The 15,296-nt window shown below is 27.5% G+C and overlaps 1 protein-coding gene and 1 long non-coding RNA gene across 5 annotated transcripts; one reads left to right on the top strand and one right to left on the bottom strand.

Annotated features, from left to right (window-relative positions):
• Positions 1 to 2,594: 2,594 nt before the first annotated feature.
• Positions 2,595 to 5,501, bottom strand: LOC107885907. 2 transcript variants are annotated; one of them, XR_001680572.2, is made up of 3 exons: positions 5,279 to 5,501; positions 4,264 to 4,551; positions 2,595 to 3,026 (listed from the first exon to the last, which is right to left on the bottom strand). It is a non-coding gene; the product is annotated as an uncharacterized LOC107885907 (long non-coding RNA). The 2 variants fall into 2 exon arrangements; XR_001680573.2 differs by having other exon boundaries at positions 5,283 to 5,501.
• A 200-nt stretch (positions 5,502 to 5,701) lies between these two features.
• Positions 5,702 to 13,114, top strand: LOC107885906. 3 transcript variants are annotated; one of them, XR_001680571.2, is made up of 4 exons: positions 5,702 to 6,273; positions 6,850 to 7,017; positions 11,731 to 11,868; positions 12,489 to 12,603. XR_001680571.2 is itself a non-coding variant. In XM_016809675.2 (2 exons), exon 2 carries the CDS (start codon positions 12,700 to 12,702, stop codon positions 13,060 to 13,062), a length of 363 nt encoding a protein of 120 aa, XP_016665164.1. In that variant the 5' UTR covers positions 11,449 to 11,868; positions 12,489 to 12,699; the 3' UTR covers positions 13,063 to 13,114. The 3 variants fall into 3 exon arrangements, 1 of the variants encoding a protein (XP_016665164.1); XR_003840243.1 differs by lacking the exon at positions 11,731 to 11,868 and having other exon boundaries at positions 5,705 to 6,273; XM_016809675.2 differs by lacking the exons at positions 5,702 to 6,273; positions 6,850 to 7,017 and having other exon boundaries at positions 11,449 to 11,868; positions 12,489 to 13,114.
• The last annotated feature ends 2,182 nt before the right edge of the window (positions 13,115 to 15,296 follow it).

The following is a 15,296-nucleotide window of genomic DNA, read 5'->3' as shown; positions in this document are numbered from 1 at the left end:
GTTCCAATAGAAACGGGTTCCTGGAACGAATTCATTTTTATAAAAAAAGAACGAGAAAATGAACTAGTTCTTTTTTTAAAGGAAAAATAACAAAATTGTTCGTTCCTTTCTAGTTCCAATAATTTACACAGATAAGTAGGTATATAAAAATTTAAATTAAGATATATTTTTTTAATGTGTATAATGTATATTCTTAATTAGTGATTATTATCGAGTATCGATGTTAAGGCAATCGACATACGTTAGCCAAAAATTAAATTTTGAAGAAAATATCAAAATATATAATAATATATTGCATAAACATATAAAATATATACCTACTTGTAGTTCTATATTATAAATACAAATTAAAGAAGTATGCATAATACGAAAAAAAACCATTAATGATTAATAATAGAATTTTTATTTTATTTGGAACTAAAAATGGAACTCGTTCATTTTTCAAAGGAACGAATTCTTTTTTTTTTAAGGAACAAGGAACAGAACGAATTCCTTTTTTTAAAAAAAGAACGAAGAACGGAACGAATTCCTTTTTATAAGGAACTTGCCAAACACTGCTACCTATAATAATTTATAAGTGATTAAAACATTATTAATTAATACATTTCCTTTCTTTGCATATTTTGTTGTTTTTATTGTATATTTTTAGCGCATATTTAAGGTAATATTATGGTGCATATTTGTGTAATTTTAAACGCTGGTTATAAGCTTATAATTTATTTATTCTAAAATTTAATACACTATGTTTGGAATTAGGCATTATATTATTTTCATAGCGCATTCTTTATTATTCACTATTCAATCTAATTAACTAATTGTTACCTATACTTAACAAATTTAAAGTTTAAAGATGGTAATTTGTGACAATAAGATCTTAGAAATATCACATTTTACACTCAGGTAATGTACCTTTACAGACATACAGTAGTTATACTACAAGTCTAATGTCTATATACTAGATACTAATATAGTTTTAACCATTGTTTGGATACTGGAGTATTTTATTAACTATTTTACATAAATTTAGTAAATTATGAAATTACCTATATCAATTTAATTGTATTTTAAATAACAAGTTCAGGATCACAGTATAATATAGATCTGTTTCTAGAATAAGTACCACATACAAATAATAATTTAATAATATGCCTAAAATAAATACCACCTGCGCCATCTCGTGGCCCAATTTTAAACCAAGTATACTAGTTGTCATGAAATGGCGGCCCTTGGACAAATTTTATCCGATGAACGAAAAGTATAAATAGATAGGTAATTAAGTACATATTTATTTAATTTGCCATCAGACAATAGCTGTTTTTAAAGTTTTCAGTATTAAACATTATTATGATACTTCATATAAATCATTTTACCGAAAAATGTTCAGTTACTTGTGAACTTCTCAAATCAAAAATTGAGAACCCGTATATTATAAAATATTAAGTGACCGAAAATAATATGCACGAATCATACACCAAATTTCACGCAGTTAGTTGAGAGCAATTTTCTGTTTCTATTATAATTATTATTATAAATTTGTATTTTATTTTATTAAATTTTTTTTATTTAAACTTTGTTTTAAACGATTAGCTTTGACACCTAGTTAAATATCGTTGAATATACTAATGAATATAATATAAGTGAAACATGATGAAATATATATGCAACAAGAAAATATTACACAGTACAATTAAAATATAAGCTTAAAGATACATTTAATTTTGGATTTAATGTTATTTTAAGAGGACGCTACACAGATATTTGTTGTCTCATTCTTACAAGTGCTTAACATAGCAAGCTTAGTGTTTAGCTCCATTGGTTTAAAAATTAGAGTGAATTGACCTGTTATGAAACTTAATGGTAAGAACATTATCTGTGTTTGTGTGTGGGTTTTTTTTTAAGATCTCTGTTTTTATATGAGTAATGAGCATTTTTAATTTACGCTACATTATATAACAGGGGTGGCCAGGGGTGAGTCTCTTCTCGCTGGCCACCCTTGTTATATAAGCAAATCATGCTAAAAATCAAACTATTTAGAAAAAAAACCCACATACAAGCATGGATGATGTTCTTACCATCAAGTTTCATAAAAGGTTGATTCACTCTAATTTTTAAACTAACCGAGCTAAACATGATCTACTGAGCATAACTTGTAAGATGGAGACAAAAAACGGCTGTGTAGGTAGCGTATATAATCTTAAAATACGCATTTACAATTATCAACGGTTCTAATATTTAATTTAAGAGTTTGATACTAACATTCATAGAGAATTGAAAAAGCCGGCCATACACTATCATTTAAGGAATCATTACTATCAGCGATGTATATATTTTTTTTTTTATTTAAGAAAAATAGAATACATTACAAGTTAAAACTAGAACTGTTACAATGTATTATTATTTTTAATCTACCTCATTAAGCAGTGCTTGTGGCGAGGTAGATGGGTTGATAGTATGCAATATAATATTTAAAAATAAAAAATGAGAAAGATTAACTTAAATTACTTAAGCAATATTTAAAATATTTTAACTCCTATTTAATATACAAGTATGTCTATAGAACAACAATAAGTAAAAATTATATTAAAACTAAAACATAATCTGAAATTGTTATTTCAAACAATATTAAAATACTTAAATTCTAGATAATATACAACTATAGTTCAAGTAACAAATAGTTAACAATAACTTTTTTATTAGTTATATAATTATTCTTATTTACATTACTATAAATATATTTTTTTAAGTACAGCGGCAATGAGTTAAAATTAGTTGGACCTAAATAGTCCACAAACTTTTCCCCTATACTCTTATTGAACCGATAAAGGTTGACAATCACGGTTGTCAGTATATGCCCGGCTTAAAGACTTATATCATAGAAAATTCTAAAGATTTCACAAATATTTTATGTTTATATTGTAACTGGTCATCTGACCCTCAGATAAGCACTTTTGTCACTGGAGAGATGAATGTGTAGAATGAGTGTCGTAGTCTCTCATGTTGCAGCTGAGTAATCATAAATTGCATTCCTAAAGAAAATAGAATTGTTTATTACATTATTAATGATTTCTTCTGTGTATTGTGTGTCAGAAATGATAAAATTAAAATATATAAAAACACAACATTTATAGTTCTGGTAGTTGAAAAAGTTTAGTATAACCTTAAAGGTAAGGTTTACCTACATATGTTATAATTTATTATTTTAATAATATAACTGCAGTGTTTGGAAAATTACTTTTTTCTTGGTAATTAAATCATACCACTTCTAATTGCAAAATTGTTATTAAATAAATAGTTTGAAGACATTATATCAAAAAGTAACTTAATTAACCAAATATAAATTCCTTCAAACTAATTGTGTTACAGTGAATGGTAAATTTAGAAACACAAGTAACATAATTGTAACATAAGTTAGGTTACTCAGATACATTTATTACATAGGTAGGTAAATCGATAAACCATAGATAAAATTATAAACTGGGTCAATGCAATATAACCCCACTATATAATTATATCACATTAAGAGGACGCTACACCCGCATACATTGTTTTCGTCTTACAAATGCACAACATACCAAAAACTGTTTTGCACGGGACAACTATGTTCCCTTTTTATTTATAGTACAATTACCAAAATTCCACAACACATAAGGAAGAACTTATCTGTGACGTAGCGTTTTTGGTTTTTTTATAGCACTTTCCACTAGTTTTTAATGATTAAACGAACAAAACAAAAAAAACTTATTGTTCTAAAAATAATAACATTAATTATATTAATGTTATCCAAATAATAAAAACCCTACGACACAGATAATAAAGTTCTTCCCTTTGTGTTGTGGAATTTTAGTAATTCTACTATAAATACAGAGAGAGCAGCATAGTTGTCCCGCGCAAAACAGTTTTTGCTATGTTGTGTATTTGTAAGACGGAGACAACGCATGCGAGTGTAGCGTCCTCTCATGAAATTGAAATGGCAGCGGACGACCTATACTTAAGCCATGGGCTGTATCCTTATGATGCCTTTTTATTTTGTTTGATAACAATATAGACGTATGTTTAATACCTAACCTTATATATTTAAGCCATGTATAAAACATAACTTTAAAACACAATTTGTAACCATACCAATCATGCATAAATATATAGTGATTACGTATTTATAGAAAATTGTGCATGGCTAAGAGTCTGCCGTCTGATATTTTAAAGTAGGACTGAATTTAGAGTTTTATTTTTGAAATTTATATTCAATGTTTAAGAAATACTTACTAGATGTTCAAATAACTATCCATCCAACATATCAGTTAAAATCGATATCTGCAATGTAAGTTGTTGATCTCCACAAAATAAAACTGCAACACCAGTCGTAGATAATCCTGAAATTAAGATAAGATTAGTATATTACTAATATAGTACCTATAGCCGGTTTGAAGTAATTGTTCCTTCGCAGAAGTTTATTATACATCGATTTACTTGATCCATAGTATTACAGATTACTTAGGTACATTCGTGCAACATATAGCGCATGACAAACATCTACCAATATTGACTTGTGATCTACCATAAATACAAATAAAAAATTATAAAAAAACACGGTATATTTCTACTTTACGAGACACCTTTTTTTTCCTGAGACTCATGTAGTTAAGTACGCTGAAAACGATGGTGAAGTCAGAATTTGGGGCTGGAATATAGTTTTGAAGTTATGACACTTCAAAGTTAGTATATAATACGTTTAATAACTTATAAATGTCACGTCGCCAAGCTAGCGGTGGTGGCCCAGTGGTGGTATGATGACTATGCCATGGAAAATGACCGGGTAAGCAGTTTTTTGTACTATTTACATTGTATCAATGGCACGCTTGCATAAACGTATACTTTAAAAACAATATTTTTGAAAACCCAAGTTCACCCGAGGTGGTTTACACATTAAATAGGGGGATATTTTCGAAAAAAAAAGTACAATAAATGAACGCGTGTATGAAAACAGTATCGAACACTGACTGTTGAGACCATGAGCAAGCGATATTACCACTGCGTAACAGTTCTACATAAAGACGTTTTAAGCATTATAGGTATTTAAAGGTTATTACATAAAGTTAAAAATTCGATTAGCTATAACTTCAAGGCCCAAATTCTGATTTCACATACATTTTTTTCACCCAAAAAATGACTAGATCCCCCAAAAAAACTCAAAAAAGAGGTGTCCCGTTAAGTATAGAAAAGTTCCGAAAACACAAATACAAAATATAATATTAAACAGCACAATTCAAATTCTTTATACCTACTTAACCTTACACCTTCCGAATATTCTTTATGAAATTGATAATAATTCATCAGATTTGACTGTTGATCTATACCAGGCTTCAATAATTAAATGTCCACGTAACATTTGACGATTCGTAACGTGAATTTTTCGCAAAATTTTCATTTTTTTTTTAACTGATCATAAAAACTCAATCATTTCTGTATAATCGGAACCAGAGTGTCTCGAATTCACGGTGATCAACGACAAAAATCTACTCTCCAATACGCCCGTATGCGCTATCAATAGTAAATTTAAATTTAAAACATTTGATACCCAAGTGCCACTGATAAGGTAATCGATACCAGTGGAGATAAGGCCAGTGTGATACCATGGCCCTATGAACTAATGGACCGCGTTGTACCGTCTCTGATTAAAGTTAACCGGAGTTTGCCCGTAGACGGTCGTACATTACTGGCCCTAATAAGTGAGAGAGAGAGGTACGATGTAGAGTAGAAGAAAAAAGAGAACGTGGGGGGAAATACAGTACGTCTATCATGGTGTACCCTTTAAGTTCTTTCTCTCTTGTCTCTCTTCGTTCGTTCTTCTTTCTTTCTCTTATGATATCATGATTACCGTGCATTGACGGCAGGGCGGAGTGGAATGCGCCGATTTCTATTATGGCGCAGAAGTCTGTCGTGGTCTTAGGATGATCGTGGATTTGACAGCGTAAAATAGATAACGGAGTGATAAAATCAAACGGTCAATACCGATGTGCGCGAGGTGGATATAATATATCCACCTTGGATGTGCGTTAACGAAAAAAATATACAGGTATTCTGAGATTAACTCACTACCTACTCGTATAAAAGTTTGCGTTTAGGTATTTTTATTAAATATCTAACATGAAATGGATATGTGGGTCGATGAGACAAATTTTTTTTGTCTTATACTCTGAAGAGCCGTCCGCAATGGCCGTTTAAGTACTAATTAAGCAGCAGAACTTCATCGGTAACACAAAAGAAATTCTGTCGGTTAGTATTATAAGACATTGGAATACTAGAATACAAAGTGATCCCAGTGACAATGGCATAGACTTTAATCGTACAAAAGACAGATTTTGCTCTATTCATCATATATTTTATATTCGTTATCAAGAAAGTTAAAAAAGTAATAACCTACAACAAAAGTTTTAACATTTTACCATCAGTTTTATATTATTATGCTATTTTCTTTATAAAATTACCGAAGTACTGAAATTTTCAAACTAATTAATCAGCATAATTGCCGGAACATAGACCTTTACTGTCTTAAATATTTCAAAAATATACCTATTCCTACTACCTAGTGGATTACATGTACACAAAAATTCATCAAAAGTTTATATTGTAACCTTTAAATATGAACTTGCCAGTTCAGAAATACTCATTCAAAATGCGTTGAAATTGGGAAATATCTAGTTAAATATATTATAATGTATTATAGTATTTAAATGAATAATTTTTATATACAGTCAAGTCTCGATAACTCCAATCTCGTGTTATCAAGACTTGACTGTAGGATTGATAATAATTGTAATAACAATAATAATTCTAATATTGTTTGAACAGAAAAAGAGCTAATCTCAGATGGGCCTGCTTTAAATGGATCAGTTGTAGCCAAAGCAGTTTTTGAATCAGCTGTTGAAAATGTGAAAAGCGAACTAATCTCTACTTTAAAAATGAATCAAGAAGCTCTCAATATAATTTTTCTTTATTTTTATCAAAAGAAATCAAAAAGTAATATTTTTTTATATATTATTAAAATAATTATTCATATAAGAATTCACTTTGGGTAATATTAGGTTTTCAAGGAGCCCACAACACAATACACTGTTTTTTTTTTAATTGAAAAAAAAACTACCATGACCCACTGGAATAATCTTTGCACTGTAACCACACTGCTTTGGTGTGCATCTGGTCTAAGCGTATGTTATACCTCATTTGCTGTCTCAATCTTACTAACACTTAAATATATTTATCTGTCTTCAGGTAGTTTAGACAGCAAATGAGAGCAAAAGTAATTATCTGTGGTGATATGAATAATCCTTGAAAAATCATGTGATGTCTCTAACTGCTTAAATATTATGGCATCTTATAATTTTATTTCATGTATTGACTCTTACACTAGGGTTACTGATACTACCATGTCTTGTATTGATCATATTTTTATAAGAAATATTGATATATCTAAAGCAAATTCTTTTATTATTAAAACAGATATTACAAATAATTTTAGTTTGGCTTTCTTTATTAAAGAAGATTTTATTGATAATCTAAAGGATAATGTAAGACACAATAATTTTAATAACAAAAAAATCATTAATTTCAATATATTAAATATTTTAATTTCTTCATATGATTGGCATAGTTTATTAATTAATAATGATGTAGACCTATTGGTAGATACACTTAACTTTATAATTAATGAATTAATTTCTAGTGCTTCTAAGGTCACTACTATTTCAAAAAGTAAATTAAAAAAAACCCATAAAATTAAAATCTGGAAAACTAATGGTCTTCTTATCTCAATTAAAAATAGATAAAAACTACATAAGAAAAAACTTAATTCACCTTTCGATTTAAAACTTAGACAATATTATATAAAATATAGAAATCTTTTGAACCTTTTGATTAAAAAAGCTCGTTGTCTATATTATAGTAATCAAATCTCTTTAACTAAAAACAATATGAAAACAACATGGAAATTAATAAATTAAGTCTCTTATAGTACTAAGAAAAAAGAACCTCCAATAAATTGTCTGAACAGTTTGGTTTCTTATACTACTTTAACTAACAAATCTGAAATATTAAACAAATTAAATAATTATTATATTAACGTTGGAAAAAAATTTCTGATGAGATTAATACTAGTTATTATAATAAATTAAATTGAAATGAACTAAACCAAAACTGCCATATAAATGATTCTATCTATCTTGATCCAATATACCCCCATTGAATACCATTTATGTATGTTGAACATTTGAAAAATGGAGACATCACGCTGTTGTGTTGTGCTCTTCTGACAAAAAAAAAAAATTATTATATTTGACATGGATCTAGATTATTGGGATACTTAAGCTATAAATTAATTGTTGGATAAATATAATAGCAAAGAAAAAACTAAAATTAAGTATAAACTGACAAATAAATGTGTATATTAATGTGTATTTTATTTGATTTTTATTCATGTATATGTATTTCTTGGAAAATGTATTACGGGTGTGGCCTGACAAAAACTGGTCTCCACCGACTACGATTCTTAACTTGAACAGATTAAAGTTTTTTTTGTTTTATTATTGTAAAGCTATATCTTATTACTTTATCTGTAACAATAACTATAGATCTATAAATGAAACCAATTTACTTTGAGCTAAAATATGGATCACCAAAAAAGTTTCCGCTACACATCATCAAGTGTTAACAACTTTGAATAATTAAATAATATACTCTAAAGATCAAAGACTTCATAATTTAATACAATTTATAAAATATGATAATTACATAATTATATCATAATATTTTTACATTCAACAATTATAATATAAGATAAAAAATTAGGTGAAATTATACAATGAAGTGTTAAGATAATTCATTCAAATTAATTGTTTTTAGATTCTGAGTGGAACAACGAATGTATTGATTTTACAATGATGTGTGTTTTTTTATTTTTTTATTTTTATGTCTCATTGCGGTTTGGGGCAGTAAAAAACTGCTTCGGTTTTCTTCAACAGTATCTTGTTTAATGAGAAAGTGAATCTAGTTGGTGCATTCGGGAGGTCAAAATTTGAAATTTCCAATAGTTTTCAAAAGCGCCGTGAAAAACAAAAGAAAAATTAAGGAAAAACGGGCATTTTTATGCAAAAGCTGTTTTCGAGAAAATTGATTTTGGTTTTTGGTGTAACTTTAAAACGAATGAAAGATACATGAAATTTTCACTGGTTGTTTATATTTCCATTTTCTATACATGATAAAATTTAAAAAATATTTTGATTTGTATTGAACAGTTTAGGGACATTTTCAGTTTCCAATTTTATTAGTTTTTTTTTCTATGAATGTCAATAAAACTTTATTTGTTGAGTGAAAATACTTGAAAATTTAATACATGGCTCCTACTATATTATTACAATGGCATTTGAAAAATATTAAAAATCCTTTGTCACAGTTTTTTTTTATTAGCGTTTAAAGTTCAAAAATTGACAAAATATGTAAAAATCCCGGAAATTAGCAAATTATTTTGAGTTAAGAATTCGTAAAAATTTTTCTTTTTAAATCTAAGATTTGAAAATGTATTACAAGATTCCACATAATATTGTCTACCTTTATCAAAAAATAAATGTCTACAAGAAAGTCAAATTAAATTTTTATGAGCGTTTGAAATTCCTATTTTTACAACATTTGGTATTTACTCGATTTCTTACGTAACGATTTTCTTATTTTATTGTTATTAAAAAACTGTAGATACTTAAAAATTTCACTGAATGTTTATATTAGCATTTTCTATACACGATAAAATTTTCAAAATAATTTGACTCTTTTTGAGCTGTTTACGGACATGGCCAGTTTTCAATTTTTTTAGTTTTTTTTTCTATAAATATCAATAAAGTTTTATCTGTTGGGCTAAAAAGTGTAAACATTTAAAACAAGGCTCCTTATATATTGTTACAATAGAAGTTGAAAAATATTAAAAATACTTAAATACATAGGCACAATTTTTTTTTATAAGCATTTAAAGATCGAATTTTGACAAAATTTATCAAATTTTAATTTGAATAATTATTTTGTAGTTAAAAGTTCATAAAATGTTCAACTTTTATACCTAAGAATTGAAAATTTAAAACAAGATTCCACGTAAATATTTAATTCTGTTACCAAAAACTCTAAAAAATACATAAGCTCAGTTTATTTTTATAGTAATTTTAAGTTCAAATTTGGACGAAATTACATATTAAAAAACCTGGAATAACTATTTTAGTTATTTTGTTGTGATTGTATAATATTATTTGTGGGTACTTGAAACTTCTAAAGTATACTATTATATATCTATGATAGTATCACGGTTTGTTGTTGATGTATAACGCGTTATAGGTACATAATAGATATTGTGATATGATTAATTTGGAATTTATTATAAGTCAATTGTTTTTTTAATACCATAGACTATATAATTTTATGTCTTATACCTAGACTGACATACCGTCTCCGCTCAGAATCGTTTTTCTTAAATCAAATTTAATACCAACCATTATACAGTGACCCACTTGTAACCTATTATACAGCAGAGCAACATCCACTTGACCACCTTTTTTTAAACATTGATATGGAACTTTTTTTATGAATTTCACTATCTATAATTTGTAATCTTTTGGGTTCTTTCTTCAATTCTTGTTTACAATCGGAAGGTACAAATTGTTTCCACCAGAGCGCGTTATGTTAATCTGCTTCCCCAATAGTGACCACATTAAGCAATCACTGCTGAAGAACCCACATCTGTTCACTAATACCACTTATATATTGTAGCTTAACCTAATTTCTATTTTTTTACATGACTTTAAGTCTACTAAAAATTACTGACAAAACCTTAATAGTTAATACTATATTTTGTTACATATTAACTTTTCAAAGAAAAACCTAACAATTTCCGGGCATATATATGCAATTTAAAAATTTAAAAATACATATATAATAATTTAATAATGATAATAATGGTATCAATAGTATTAATAATAGTTATATTAATTACTTACCTAAATTTTCATTGCCCCATTGACTAGACCTTTTAGATTCTGAGTGGAGTAATGAATGTATTGATTTTGCAATGATGTGTGTTTTTTATTTTTTTTATTAATTTTTTTGTGTCTGTCATCACCTTTTAGGACAATAAAAGTGCTTAGATTTTCTTCAACAGTATCTTTTCTGAAAGGAAAGTGAATCTATTTGGTACTTTGGTGAGTCAGTGGCAAATCCAGGGGTGACCCTACTGTAAAAATATGAACTTCAAACACTCACATAAATTTAATTTTTTCTTGTGGACATTCTTTATTTGAGAAAGGTAGACAAAATTATGAATACCTAATCTTGTATTACACTTTCAAATCTTAGATTTAAAAACAAAAATTTTTAAAAACGTCCATTTGTTTTAGAATTACACTAAAAACCAAAATGATTTTGTTAAAACCGACATTGGGTGAAAATTGCCGTTTTTCCTTATTTTTATATTGTTTTTCCCAGATAAGTATTGAGAATTTTAAAATTTTCCTACCGAATGCACCAACTAGATTCACTTTCCCATCGAACATGATACTCCTGAAGAAAATCGATGTAGTTATACTGCCTCGAGACATGATGACAGACACAAAAATAAAGAAAAAAGGTAAAAAAAAAAAAAAAAACACAACGCTCCACTCAGAATCTAAAATGTAAATAATTAATTGTGTTCTTTTTTTATAGGCCTTAAACCCAGAACTCAGAACAACAAATTAAAATAGTTTCAGAAAACATCAAAATCAAAGTTCAAAAATATATGAAAAAATATAAACCTTTTGGCTTTTGCAAATATTATAAAGCAATTAATAAAAAAAAATCAGGGTAAGTGGGTATTACTCTGATATACAGTAGATTACAGGTGGGTCACTGAAATGAATGGTGTTAAATTTGAATTCAATTATGTAAAATTATTGTGTACAAAAAATGATACTGAACAAAGGTGGTTTATCGGCCTATAATATTACTAAATATTTTTAGTAGTCTGATAGTGGTTAAAGTAGGTTTTTACTTGTATAAAATTTCTGTAAAGAAAGACTCTGCTCAGAGTCTAAAATAGTCAGTACAAACCTCAATCACTACAAAAATAATAATAATAATTCAAATAAGCCAGGTGTGTCTTAAAAAATTGTCAATACATGTCGTTTAATTATATTAAGGGAAAAAGTTTTAATCCTTTTAAGTGACTTTTTAACTAAAACTCTTAATGTATTGAGGCTGTGCTCTTCCATCAAATCATGAATAATATCTAAATCACAATAATCAAATTCAATTATAATGTAATATTAATAAATTTAATTACATTTTTAAAATAAATATTAAATTTAATAGAATATTAATTTGTATTTTTGGAGTTTTTGTCCAAATTTTTTCAAAATGACTTTTTGACAGATTACCTTGTTATACATAATATTATATAACATGTATGTATTGTATGTTTACAGACGTTCACCCGAAACATTGCGACTCGTACGAGATATTTAGAATCGTGTGTTCTACGTGCCAATAATAATGAAAACCATAGATCCTCTGTTTCTTTACACATCTTTATTAATATCATTATGTTCATACAATGTTTCTGCCCTCTGTGGAAACAATGATCAAATTTAAGACCTAAAAACTACCTTATTGATCCATGAAGCGACCTTCACGGTAATGACAGGCCTGAGCGCAATACCAATAACCGGTGCAGCTTTATCGGCTGTGCATGTTATGTCGTCCACTCGGTTCGCAGTACATTTAAAAGAAGCATTCGAGACGATGGAAAGCTCTTTGAATAAGACTCATGAAAACTACCAAAAATGTTCGGAAATGTTGGATAAGACGATAACGGCAACTACAGTGATCAAGACAACTAGTTTTGGGTTTTCTCTTGCTGGAATGATACCGGGTGTCGGTTTAGCACTTATACCTCCGAGGATAACTGAATCGTTAGCTGCTATGTTAGTTATAAGAGACGGTTTATCATTTTGGCAAAATAACGGTTGCCAATATGCTACGAGTGATTGTAATTTATAGGTGAATCAATAATTAATGTATATTGATGATATGATTTAAATATGATTTGATTGTAAACGATAATAATTCATATATAAGTTTTATCATAAAATAAATATTCTAAATTATACCGTATTATGTTTGATTTCATTTGTTAAAAAATTATCTGTTAGAAGTTAGTTAATCTATTTTTTGCGTTACACCAAAAAGGAGTTGAACAATCAGAATTTTTTTATCAGTTTTCATTTTTTACGTTCCATGAAGTGCGCAGGATCAGCTATATTATATATTGACAAATGTTTGTGTGAAGATCTCTGAGAAGAAGATAGGCTAATATAAAAAGGGTTAAATTTGGGTTTTTTGTTCATCAGATTTTAGTACAGTTAGGTTAGGTTAGGATTATGTATTAATTGATTATATTAAATCACCGCATTACATCTAAATGAACTTGGTATAGGTACTATAGTAATGAATGCATTGATTTTACAATGTGTAATTTTTTATTTATATTTTTATTAAAAACTTTCAACTTTCTAAATCTATAGTTTAGAGCCCATACGAAAATGAGTACTCATGAATCATGATTTGAGTGTTATTTAATTAGGATATGGCTAATTACCTTGAGATAAGAATACATAAAAAAAATTTTTTTAAATATAATATTTGAATATGTTATACATGTTTCCTCATAAGTTTGACTACCTTTATAAAAAAAACAAATTTCTACATGTAAACAAAATAAAATTTTTATGATCGTTTGAAATTCATATTTTACAAGATTGGATATTTACTGGATTTCTCATTAAGCAATTTTTTTTATTTTATTCTAATTCAAAAACAAATAACTGTAGATACAGGAAAATTTCACTGAATGTTTTTATTTTCATTATCTATACATTAATAATTTTGAAAATATTTTGACTCCTTTTGAGCTGTTTAAGGACATAGTCAGTTTTCAATTCTTTTTGGTTTTTTTTTCCTATAATAATTGTTAGTTACATTTTATTCGTTGGGTAAAAAAGCTGGACAATTTAATACAAGGCTTCTGATATATTGTTACAATAGCAGTTTAAAAATCAAAGGCACAATTTTTTAATAATCATTAAAAGTTCAAATGTTGTCAACATTTATCAAATTTACAATTTAATAATCATTTTGTAGTTAAAAATGTATAAAATTTTAAATTTTTATAGCTAAGGATTGAAAATTTAAAACAAGGATCCACCTAAGTAGGTTATAACTTATAATATATAAATTACTTTTTTCACAATAATCATCAAATATACTTAGTCATACCAGTATATCATAGGGTGACTGATCGTTATCGCTTAGAACCATTTTTTATACAATGATATTACATCATTGAATTCAAATTTAACATAGTAACCCATTTGTAACCTACTGTATAGAAAAACGACACCCAATTGCCCACCTTTTTAGTTTTGTTTTTTAATACTTTATAAAGTGAGTTATGAAAATTAATAAAAAAAATACATAATGTTTAGCTTACTCATTAACTATTATGTTTTTGAATTTAATATAATAAACAAGAGCAGAATATATACACTGCCCAGAGACAATATACCATGGCCCGACAAAAATTGATTATTCTGCACATCTCCGCATGAAACCAGCCTCAATGGTAGGGTGTCAAGTGGGGTGCACAGAATTGGCATATTCTTTTGCTGAATAGAGTATAATGACCTTCAACAACTGCTTACAATCGCAAACACTACTAAAAGCTGGTCACAATACTAAAAGCATAATAAATTTCGCTACCTGCATCTAAAAATAAGAGAACGCTAGTTCCAATCACAATAATAGGCTTGACTTTATAACAATTTTGAATAAAGAATGAGTACTCGTGATTTGAGTGTTATTTAATTAGGATATGGCTAATTATTTATTATAAAAAAAAAACACTAATAATAGTAAATATGTGACTATTGAACTAAGTGTTGTTTAGCTTTTCAAGATAAGTGAATAAAAATCACAAAAATATTTTGTCTAAATAGTATTCAATTTGACGTTTAGCGAATCATTTGTAAATAATATCTTAGCCCATAGGCCATAGGTCATATAGATTAGATATATTTGGTCAATAAATATCTCTCTGCAATAATTAATATTTAATAGGATACATTTTTTATTCATGTTTAATGTAGACAATAATGTTTTAATGTCTTTTCTCTTTTAAAATATTTACATATTATGTAGTAGAACCCAGGATGAAGTAGTAAATGTTTAAACCCAAC

The sequence above is a fragment of the Acyrthosiphon pisum genome, chromosome X, assembly GCF_005508785.2.
Source record: "Acyrthosiphon pisum isolate AL4f chromosome X, pea_aphid_22Mar2018_4r6ur, whole genome shotgun sequence".
NCBI lineage: Eukaryota > Metazoa > Arthropoda > Insecta > Hemiptera > Aphididae > Acyrthosiphon > Acyrthosiphon pisum.
The sequence above is the reverse complement of the archived record's forward strand: the minus strand, read 5'-3'. Positions and strand labels throughout refer to the sequence as shown.